The following is an 11941-nucleotide window of genomic DNA, read 5'->3' on the forward strand; positions in this document are numbered from 1 at the left end:
AAACAGGTGGAAGAATGGGGGAGGAAATGGATGAGAAGGGGAGCTGAAAGGTAAGCTAAGAACAGGGGAAATCCCAACTTTTATCTGATGGTGACCAGGCAACAAATGCTCCAGGAGCAGTGCCCGTGCCTGACCTTCCCAGAAGCCAATGCATTGCCATAGTGTGAACTGAGCCAGTGGGACACAGGGCCAGTGCTCAGTGCTATGGGTAATGGAGCCTGTGTCAAGAGATGAGCCGCATGAGGCATCATTAAGGAGTCGCAGCATAAATGATAACAAGCCTGACGGGGCTTCTGATAATCGCACAGGGGGCTCTGAGGATAAACTCCCCAGTGTCGTCGTTGTGCTGCAGCTGAAGGCCACGGTGGAGGTTGTTAAAGAGTTCTTGTATTGGAAAGCATTTCTGTCTGCCGGGGATGATGTTGGGGGCTAGCCACACAGAACATCCAAGGAACACTTCATGAAGTCCCCAGGGCTGTGAGCAAAGTCAATGCAGCAGCACACAGTCCCTCCCTCAAGACAAAGACCAATGATGACCATTTGCAGCTCTGCCCCCCTTGGCCACTGCCACGCCTGTTCCACACACCTCTCCATCTGACCAGCCAGGAGGAGATTTTCTGAGACGGTGCAAACAGATGCTACCCCCAGGTGGGAGCTCCTCTAAGAAGAAGCTCCCGCAAGAACCCTAATCCCAAAGGCCTTCTTAGAGACCCCATGGGCAGGTGGCCCTTCCCCCTGGCAAAAAGATAAGAATGGGGCAATGCTGTGGAAGAGAAGTGCCTTTTCTTTGGCCCAAGAGCTGCCCTGCATCGTCAGGAGCATCCCCTGTTCCTCCCACGAAGGGAATGAGCGATGCGGTGGAGAGACCATGCTTGGACAACCCTGTCACATGGACAAGGGGCTGAGAGTGACTTGCTCCTCTCTGCTCACTGTCGGGTGCCACTTAGATCACCCACATGACCCCTTGTTGCCCCACATGCTCTCCCTCTCTCTGCTGTCATGCTTAGTCTCTTGTGCAGGAACCATTCTTTCCTGGACAGGGAAGGCAGTGCAGTGAGAAGGCGCTGGAAGCTCAGCTGCTGGCAAAATGCTGAAAGGCAGATTGGGACCCTGAGCAATTCTTCCACAGATTCTTCCCCGCTGCGACACTGCCAGGTGTCACTGTTTAACAAAGCAGTCCACTGACGGGGTGTCCCCTCCTTGCTGTCCCCCATCCTCCCTCTCCCCACTGCACCACCTAGCATCCACAAGGCATGACTCAGGCACAACACAACCTTTCAAGGACTTTTATTAGACCATTTGTCCAGAGCGGTGGATTTGGCAAGAGACGGGCAAGTGGCCATGCTGCTCTGGGGCAGGAATTTCTGTTTTCACTTGGCAGCGACAGCAGCGGTGGCACGGGCAGGTGCAGCCCGTTGCCTGCGCCTTCTCCTCCTATCCTTGGCCTTCCTCTTTCTGGAGGGTGCGGCCACGCGCTGGCTTTGGGGGACAGCCCTGCTGTGGTGCCTGGGCTTGCCTAGCAGGAGCTGCTTGAGTGCAGAGCTGTTCCGCACAGCCATCTGCAAGTGGCTCGGGGAAATGCGATGTTGGTTGCTCCTCTTGGAAATCTTCCCAGCCATGTCCATGGTCTTGTGCGTCACCCACTGCAGCACAGCAGCCAGAAAGACGGGGGCCCTGGCTCCAAGACGCTCGGCGAACCGGCCTTTGCGCAGCTGCCTTTCGATGCGGCTCACAGGGAAGAGCAGCCCAGCCCGGGAGGAGCGGGAGGAGCGGCTCTTCTTGGCCTCTGCTCCCCTGCCTCTGGGGGGGCCCCCAGAGCACGTCGCTTCAGGCTCCCGCTCCTGCTCAGGCACCACGCAGACCTCCTCTGCTTCGGACATGCTGCTCGCGGCTCAATCCCGAGGCGTCTCCAGGCTGCGCGGGAGGATCTCCCTGCGTCCTGACTGCCTTGCCCCTGCTCTCGCTGTCCTTGTTGGCCCTGGCGGTTGCTTTCCGACCGCAGGCCCTGCCTGCCCCTGCCCGTGCCTGTGCCCAGCCTGTCCGAGCACTGCGTGTAGCAGGGTGTCCCCACGTGCGCTGCCCAGCGCCCACCCCTCTGCACCAGGCTCTCTCCTGCGCAGGCTCTGGTCCTTTATCCCCTGGAGGGGACCAGCAGGCAGGAGTCCCCCTGTGACCTCACCCCCCTGCCTGTGACATCACCCAGCAGGGGGCTCAGGGACCACCCTGCTGCTGCTCCTCCATTGCCATGGCAGAGGCTGTCCCCACACCTGGCCTTGCCTGGATGAGCCTCCTCCCTGCTCTCCGGCCTGGCCCTGCCCTGTGACCTCTCTGCATCAGAGGCTGCCTCCCGTCTCCAGCCCAAGCCCACATTTCCACTCCTGGGGAGACAACCTCCGTCCCCTTGCCTCTTCCCATGTCTCAGGATCACGGGGCCATAGCACAGGGCTTCTGAAGTCACAAGGAGCCTTCCGACCCAAATCATATCACCCTCTGCTTGAGCGGGGTCAGCTACAGCAGCTTGCCCTGGCCGGGGTCCAGCTGGGTTTGGAAGAGGTCTGCAGCTGGAGACTCTGCAACCTCTCAGGGTGACCTTGCTGCACCTCCTCCAGGCTGAACAGTCCCAGTGCTCTCAGCCTTTCCCTCCAACCAAAGCCCTCATGTTCCCTAGCCTTCCATGTACTTTTCTTGCATCTTCCGTTTCCTCGTTCTCTTCCCCTTCCCTCTCCTTCCCTGTTGGGCAGTTGGGCAGGTCAAGGTGGAGAGTGACCCAGACGGAAGGAATGCCAATCCCAGCCCGACGCCTGCTGTGGCTAAGCAACAAACAGGTCCCTGGGGTGTGGCTGCCTGGGACAGGTTCATGTGGGCAGAGCTGTGAGGGAGCAATGTCTTGAGAACACCTGCACAATATTGCTGGCAGGGGCGCTGTACCTGCTGAACTTCACTCCAGAGGCAATGCAGGCAACATGCTCCGCCTGGATGTGGACCCCGAGCCACAGCGAGGCAGAGCCGAGGTCTCTTCAAGTGCCTTCCTTCAAGACTGAAAAGTTTCAGAGACCTTTCTTGGTGATTTCTGCAAGTTCAGCCTTCTTGGCTTTTTGTAGCAGTACAGGGAGATTGCCAGATGACACTTGTTGTTGCTGTTTTGGTTGATGCTATTGTTATTATTTTCATTTTTATTAAACTAAGAAACTCATGCCGAGGTGTCATTTAAGCTTTTTGTAGGTCCTCTATCTGCTCACATTGCCCAAAGCGGGCTTCACACTTCCAACTCAAACAGTGAAGGCAGGTCTTCCCCTTAGCCCCATATTTCTTCCATAGTTGAAGAAAACTTCATGTCTCTAAGTATCCAGAGAGATGCCAATTAAAGCAAATCCCAACCAATCCTGTTTCCCCGCTGTTTGTAATTTATCAACTATTTGCTGTCACACAAATCCGAGAATTTCAGGATAGCTTTACCAGTGGCAGCCTGATGAAGTGCAGAGGCAGTGCCTGCCAAAGAAGGGTGGCAGCTGGAGTTGCTTTCCTTCCCTCCAGGTCACCGCTAGCAGAGGTGTGGAGGAGTTAAACCATGCTGCTTAGAACAGAAGCAATATCTCACAGACCCAGAGCTTTGCCTTTTTTGGTTGTTTTATTTTTTGTTTGTTTGTTTGTGTTCTGAGAATATTGTATTTGCTGTAGTCGTGGAGATTTAGAACCACTCTCTGGGATGACAGGAATTCAGCTCTCCTTCATGCATGAGGTCACTTCAGAAACAGAGTCTTTTCAGATACCCGTACCACAGGCAGGAATGTGATCAATTTTATATTTGTCTACTGGTATTTACAGCAAATCCTTGTTGATTTCCAGTCTCCCCAAGTTCATAGCATCAATGCCATGTGATTTTTAAAGCTTCCATCTCTGTAAGCAGTCACGGATCCAAATTGGTATCTATGAAGTATGCTGCTTTTGCGGCATTGCTGCTTGCAAGAGCTCCATGAATGGAGGTCTCTGACTACATGGTCTTCTCTTGAACCATAGGAACCGCTTAGCATAAGAAATGTTTGGGTGGCAGTATTTTACAGATCCCCTGGACTTGGTTTTCCTGGATATCTTTAGCATATTGAAAAATAGAGGTCTATGTTTAAAATTAATAGTCAGGATTCCCAAGGTCCCACAAGTCAAACAGCCCAGGTAAAAGACTCAATACTGTAGGAGTTTTCATATGCAACAGCAGACATCAAAATGCTGTTCTGGAATTCCATCAAGGTCTCTTGTCTGTTATAGTCATAGCGAGTGTCTTGCTGTTGGGAAGATAAAGTTCTGAAACTGCGCTTTGGCCCCAGCTTTCACCACACTGAGGACACTTGTTTGTCAAAAAGTAGCTTCAGAGTAAGTAAAAAGCAGAATTGGGAGACAGTAGGAAGACAGTGCTGCTTCTCCATATAAGAGAGCTGGGGCCTGACCATCTGCTCAGGGAAAATGAACCCCCTTCCACTCTGGGTCACGGGGGTTAAGGCTTTACTAATCATAATGGAAGGGAAACGAAAAAATTAAAACAAACAAACAAACAAACATAAAAAAACACCCGCTTAAAACTCTGCATACAGAGCCCTCCAAGAAAGGCAGAGAGCATTAAGGGTGTTCTGAAATAGGAAGTGGATGGCATTGCTCACGGTTGCAGCTCGGGGGAAAACCTTGTCCCACGCGAACCGCTGTGAGCTGGTTGCGACACGACGACCAGAAGATGGCAGCAGGTGACACTGAGAGCATCCAGGGATGCTCCGTTCACTGCAGAGATGCCCATTTTTTTCGTCGTCCTACAACAGAAAACTTTATTGATCTCTGTCCTACAGGCAATTATAGGTAGGACACATGGAAAAAGAAAATGCTTACCTTAAAAGTCCAATTCCTTCTCCTTCACCCTGTGAAGGAAATTCTGGGAACTACAGCGATTCTAGGAACAATAACGCTCTGACCTCAAATCTACTGGCTTCTACCCTCAAACTCCTAGCCAATTTCTGCCTGTCAGTTACCTCAGTTTCTTAGCGTTTTCCCAACAATAAAGCCTTCGAGAGAGCTTTTACAGTGTTAAGGTTTACTACTCCCTGCACTCTGCCCAGGAACACCTGCATACAATGACACTTCTACGATGTCGGAACTCCCTGCACCCTTGCACGGAGACCACACCGTGAAGCAACACAGACTGCATTTCAGGATTTTCTTGCCTTGCTGCCTTGCTCTTTCTATGAAGGTTTCACCTGTATACAAAGGAGACTTAATGTGTGGCTATGAGATTCATGACATTCTTGATCCATATTAAGCACAAACTGCACAGGGCTGTATGACTAGGGTAAATGAGAGCCTTTGGCAGTTTTACTCAGTTGGGCAGCTGAGTTCTACCACGGCTGCTCTCTGACTCCCCCTCCTCAAAGGGAAAGAGGGAGAAAATATGACACAAGGAGCTCAAGGGTTGAGATAAGGATGGGGAGATTGCTCAACAATTATTGTGATGGGCAAAAATGACTCAGAGTAGGGAGATAGTAAGATTTATTGCCTATTACTAACAAGCTAGAAAAGTGAGAAACGAAGGAAAGAAATGGCAGTGAGCCCTGGCAGCCAGGAGGGCCAACCGTATTCTGGGGTGCATCAAGCACGGCATCGCTAGTCGGTCGATAGTAGTGATTGTCCCGTTCTACTCTCTACAGTAATCACCTAGAATACTGTTTGCAGTTCTGGATACCACAGTAGAAAAGGATGTGAAACTGTTGGAGAGTGTCCAGAGGAGGGCTATGAAGATGGTGAAGGGACTAGACAGGAAGACGTATGAGGAATGGCTGAGGTCACTTGGCCTGTTCAGCCTGGAAAAGAGGAGGCTGAGGGGAGACCTCATTGTGGCCTACAGCTCACAAGGGGGAGCGGAGGGGCAGGCACCGATCTATTCTCTTTAGTGACCAGTGATAGGACCCGAAGAAATGGAGTCAAGCTGCAGATGGGGAGGTTCAGGCTGAATCCCGGGAAGAGGTTCTTCACTGAGAGGGTTGTCATGCACTGGAACAGGCTCCTCAGAGACGTAGTCACAGCACCAATCCTGTCAGAGTTTAAGAAGTATTTGGACTGTGCTCTTAGTCATATGGTCTGAATTTTTGGGTAGACCTGTGTGGTGCCAGGAGTTGGACTGGATGATCTTTGTGGGTCCCTTCCAACTCGTTATATTCTATGATTCTATGGTTCTATGAAACAAAAAATGCCTTCCCCCCATCCGCCCTCTTCCACATTATATTGGGTCTGGCTAGGATGTTAACTTTACTTGCAGCAGCCCATACAGTGCTGTGCTCTTGACTTGTGGCTAGAACAGCAGTGGTATCACACCAGTGTTGTGTCTGCTGCTGAGCAGTGCTGGCACAACATTAGGACTCTCTCTAATCCTCCCATAGTCAGCAGGCTGGGGGTAGGCAAAAAGTGAGAAAGCGACATCACCAGGGCAGCTGACCTAAACCAACCAAAGGGATATTCCATAATATGATGTCACACTCAGCAATAAAAGGTGGAAAAAGGAAGAAGAGCAGTGGGGTGGGCTCTCATTGTGAAAACATCTGTCCTCCCAAACACTGGCTACGTGCATTGAGGCCCTGCTTCAAGAATGTGGTCAAGCGTCACTCGTTTGTGGGAAGCAAAGAGTAATTTCTTTCCTCTGCACTTCCACACAGCCTTTACTTGTTTTGTTTTTGTTGTTGTTTTTGCCATTTTCCCCTCTCTTTTTCCCTTTCCCTTTTTTTTCCCCTTTAGTTAAATTGTTTAATTAATAATAATCTTTCCTTAACGATTATTTTCCCATTAATTAAACTATCCTTTGAGAGGATACCCGTGAGTTGTTCTTTTCTCTACTTCTTCCCCTTCTCTTCTGAGGAGAGGGAGTGAGACAGAGGTTGTGGTGGACCTAGCAAGGTAAAACCAGCACACACCTCCTTCCACTGAGCAGTGCAGGGGAATGGGAAAATGGAGGTTGTGGTTAAGTCTGTAGCACTTCATCTCCACCGCTCCTTCTCAGTCACTCTCTGCCCCTGCTCCACGTGGGGTCCCTCCCACAGGATGTCATCCTTCTTGAACTGATCCTGCGGGGGCTGCCCACAGGCACCTCCAACATGGCTCCGTACCACGGGGTCCATCCCCCAGGAGCAAACTGCTCCAGCACGGGTCCCCCATGGGCGGCAGCTCCCCCCAGACCCCCTGCTCCTGCGTGGGCTCCTCTCCATGGGCTGCAGCTCCGGCCTAGGGCCTGCTCCTGCGGGGGCTCTCCATGGCCTGCAGCCTCCTCCAGGCCACATCCACCTGCTCCACCGAGGGCTCCTCCATGGGCTGCAGCGTGGAGATCTGCTCCGCCACGGTACTCCACAGGCTGCAGGGGGGCAGCCTGCTCCACCAGTGGCCTCACCACAGGCCACAGGGGACTTCTGCTCCGGTGCCTGGAGCACCTCTCCCCCTCCTTCTTCACTGACCTTGGTGCTTGCAAGGCTGTTTCTCACTCCCAAAAGAAAGAGTCTCCTAGCTGCTGTGTGACAGAGTTTTTTTTTCTTTTTTTTCTTTTTTTTCCCTTTCTTAAATATGCTCTCACAGAGGCAGAAACAATATCGCTTATTGGCTCAGCTCTGGCCAGCAGCAGGGTCCTTATCTGGCATGGGGCTCCTTGGGACTGCACAGGAGGGTCATCTAAGACCTTTTGCTCTTCCAGTAGCGTTGATCCTCAGAGTCTATTATAACCTGTGACTGTCCTTCTAGGTCCAGATATTATTTCAGCTGCTTTCAGAAGCACAAAACCACTGCGGGAGGCAGGTCCTGCCCATCAGGTTGAGTCACCCAACAGATAGATTCCTGCCTGCCTTCCCAAATGGTGTGTACTCCAGTCTCCCTTTGAAGAGTTTTTTGCAGTGTCCAGTTGTGCAGCCTAGGTCAGCCTATGAAGATACTCCAGCAGACAGAAAAAAAAAAAAAGAAAAAAAAAAAAAAAAAAAAAAGAAGGTTACAGCAAAAAAGTGTTATCAGTCTTGTTCCAGCACTCACTAGCTAGAGTCCAGGGAGGGCTCGCAAACATGACTGTACTCAAAAGGAGAACATCCATCTTTGGCCTAGCAAGATGTTTCCTGTCCACATTTCCCATAAAAAATGTAGAAACATGGAATAGTTTGGATTGAAAGGGACCTTAAGGATCATTTATTTCCCAGCCCCTGCCATGGACAGGGACACCTCCCACTAGAACAGGTTGCTCAAAGCCCCATCTAACCTGGCCTTGAACATTTCCAGGGATGGGGCATCCATAACTTCTCTGAGCAAATTGTTCCAGTGCCTCACCACCCTCTGAGTGAAGAATTTATTCCTAATATCTAATCTAAATCTACTGTCTTTTAGTCTAAAGCCATTACTCCCTGTCCTATCACTACACTCTCTGACAAAAAGCCCTTCTCCAGCTTTCCTGTAGGTCCCCATTAACTGCTTGAAGGCCGCTCTACAGTCTCTCTGGAGCCTTCTCTTCTCTAGACTGAACAACCCCAGCTCTCTCAGCCTCTCTTCATTGGAGAGGTGATCCAGTCCTTTAATCATCCTCGTGGCCCTCCTCTAGACTTGCTCCAGCAGGTCCGTGTCCTTGTGTTGGCAACTCCAGAGCTGAAAGCAGTACTTCAGGTGGGGTCTCATGAAGGTAAAGTAGAGGGGGAAAATCATGTCCCTCAACCTGCTGGCCACAATTCTTTTGATGCAGCCCAGGATACAATTGGCTTTATGGGCTGCTTGTGTACATTGTTGGCTTGTGTTGAGCTTTTTCATCAACCCCCACGTCCTCCTCAGAGATACTCTCAGTTCATTCTCTGACCAGTCCAGGCTGTATTGTTCTTGGGATTGCCCTGACCTAGATGTAGGACCTTGCACTTGGCCTTGTAGAACTTCAGGAAGTTCACACAGGCCCACCTCTCAAGCCTGTCAAGGTTCCCCTGGATGTCATCCCTTCCCTACAGCATGTCAACCACATCACATAGATTGCTGTCATCTGCAAACTTACCAAAGTTTGATTCAATCCCACTGCCCATGTTACCAACAAAGATGTTAAATACTGGCAGTTCCAATACTGGATATGGAGGAACAACACCTGTAGTCACTAGTCTCCACCTGGACATCAAGCTGTTAACCACAACTGTTTGAATTTGACCATCCAGACAATTCCTTATCCACCGAGTGGTCTATCCATCCAGCCCATGCCTCTCCGATTTAGAGACAAGGATATTGCATAGGAAAATGTTACATGCTTTGCATAAGTCCAGATAGCTGACATCAGTTGCTGTTCTTGTATCCACTGATACTGTAACCCCATCATAGAAGGCCACCAAATTTCTCAGACATTATTTGTCCTTAGTGAGGCCATGTTGGCTTTCACCAGTCATTTCTATGTTTTCCATGTGCATCTGGTCCATGTTCTTGCTAGGTACGGAGATCAGACTGCCAGGCCTTTAGTTCTCCAGATCTTCCTTTTTCACTTTTTTAAAAATGGGTGTTATGTTTCCCATTTTCCAATCAGTGGGAACTTCACTGGACTGCCACAACTTCTCAAATATGACGGACAGTGGATTAACAACTTCATCTGTCAGTTGCCTTGGGGTCTATGGATGCATCTCATCAGGTCCCATGGACCTGTGCACCTTCAGGTTCCTTGGTCTCAGACTTGATCTTCTCCTACAGTGGGTGTTTTTTCATTATCCTACTCCCTGCCTTTGACTTCTGTAACTTGAGCAATGTGGCTAGAGCTCTTACTGGTGAATACTTAAGCAAAAATTCATTGAGTACCACAGGCTTCTCCATATCTTAAGTAACCTTTTCTTTTGCTTCCTTCATGAGAGGGGCCACATTTTCTGTAGCCTTTGTGCCCCCACAGGTACAGTACATCTCCTTGCTGTGTAGTGCAAGTGGTCTGCAGCTTTGGGAGTCCAGAAAGGACCGTCTGGCTGGCAGAATAGGCTGCAGGAACTCAAGAGCTTCTTTGTTTGCTTCTGCCCTGGAACTCAAGTGCTCAAATACCATTGGACACTGAGCAATCCCTTTGCAGACTCCTCCCCACTAGACTGTGCTGGTGTCACTGTTTAAACAAAACACTTCAGTGATAGGTACTCCCTCCTGTTGGTGAGAAATAGTTTCTGTCCCCCAGTCTCCTTCTTCCCACTTTGCTGCCTGACACTTGCAAGGCATGTCTGGGGCATAGAATGGCATTGCAATGGCTTTTATTGAACCATTAGACCATAGTGGTGGTTTTGACAAGAGTCTTGCCTTTCCTTGGTGATGTGGAACAAGAGCTTCTTCTTCCTTAACGGTGACACTCCCACATGCAATCACTATGGCTGATTTATTAATACTCCTCTTTTGGGGAAATGAAACAACTGACTTCTTTCTTTGGTGTGCCCCTGTCTTGCAGAAGGTGATTTCTCCCAGGAGCTTCTTAAATTCAGACCCTCTATTGACAGCCTGGAGAATAAGCCATGGAGAAATGTTCCTTGTTATGGTTGGAAATTTCCTTATCCAGGGCTATAGCATCATATGTCAAGCACTGGAACACGGAAGCCACATACACAAGGGGATCCAGCCCCAACACCTGATGCTTATTTCCCTTTGCACAGCTGCTTGTTTTTGTGGCTCACAGATGAAAACTATCCCAGTCCTGGAGAAGAAACTCATTTTGGTCATTACTTCCTCCTCTTCAAAAGTGTCTGCAGAAGACAAATTTCATGTCCCATTTCCTTCTCAGGTGTTTTGAAAGATAATACAACAATACTTGCTTAATAATAATACTTCCTTTTTTTGTGGAACTGGTTTGTCTAAACATTCTTTTCAGTGGATAGCTCAATTCTGTCTTCTTGGCATTTTTACCTATCTGTGAATTGCTTTCTCTGTTTTCTTTCTGTACCAAGGTCGTACAATGGGTATAAGCAACTCAGGCACTGGAGATTTCTTTTGTGATAGAGACTTTAGCCCCAATTAAGGATATAAATATCCTTTTTGACAAGATGAATAGGAACCAGTGGGAGTCTATACCTTCCTTACACTATAAGAGGAAACAGCTCATCCTTTTTTTATGTGTTGATACACTCTCTGGCAAGTCCTTTTCTAATTTATATGGTTCAGGAAAGTAAACTTCTAAGTTTCCTAACAATGTAACTGTAGTGGGTGTACATGGCAAGGTTTTGGTAGCAGGGGGTCCATAGGAGTGGCTTCTGTGAGAAGAATCCAGAAGCTGCCCCATGTTAGATAAAGGTCCCACTGCTGGCCAGAGCTGAGCCAAAAAGCAATGTTGTTTCTGTCTCTGTGAGGCAGAAAAAAAGAAAAAAAAAAAAAAAAAGGAAAAAAAAAAAAAGATCAGGTTGATTTTCTATATTTTTCCTTATGAATAACAAAGTTGTTGGTGTTCTCACTGAAGTACCTCATTAAAATTTGAGACAATATTTGCTACAATAATTGTTCAGAATTGTTCCAGATGTGTTCTCTATATCAGATCAGTACCATTTAATTAGCTAATATAACATAAGTACATGTGCAACACAAGCAAAGTTTGATTTCCAGGAACCTTGGCTGATTTTTCAATATTTTATCTTAAAATATAGTTTTTGGATGTTCTAATTACACAGCTGACAGAGCAATTGAAAGATTTATTTATTTATTTATTTATTTTAAGACTGATCATTTTGATTTTAGCATTGATAAAAATAATAATTTTTATGTTAATTTTCATAGTACGTAAAAGGAAAAATTAAAGACTAAAATCTCAGTTGTGTGGGTCCAGAAGTACAAAGGAGAGCTACTTCTTATCCCTGCTCATCTTTTTAACCCTTGCACTCGTAACACGGGATAGATTAGTGTACATAAGCGTCATGCCCATTAGGTTATTCAATCAAGTGGTACCTTATGTGCGTTCTTCATTTTTGTTAAATAG

The 11941-nt window shown here is 48.5% G+C and overlaps 1 protein-coding gene across 1 annotated transcript; it reads right to left on the reverse strand.

The window, feature by feature from the left end:
* Positions 1-1320: 1320 nt before the first annotated feature.
* Positions 1321-2796, reverse strand: LOC137850235 (late histone H2A.2.2-like). The gene has a single exon (XM_068670344.1). It carries the CDS (start codon positions 1878-1880, stop codon positions 1371-1373), a length of 510 nt encoding a protein of 169 aa, XP_068526445.1. The 5' UTR covers positions 1881-2796; the 3' UTR covers positions 1321-1370.
* Positions 2797-11941: the final 9145 nt, after the last annotated feature.

The sequence above is a fragment of the Anas acuta genome, chromosome 1 (assembly GCF_963932015.1).
Source record: "Anas acuta chromosome 1, bAnaAcu1.1, whole genome shotgun sequence".
NCBI classification, from domain to species: domain Eukaryota; kingdom Metazoa; phylum Chordata; class Aves; order Anseriformes; family Anatidae; genus Anas; species Anas acuta.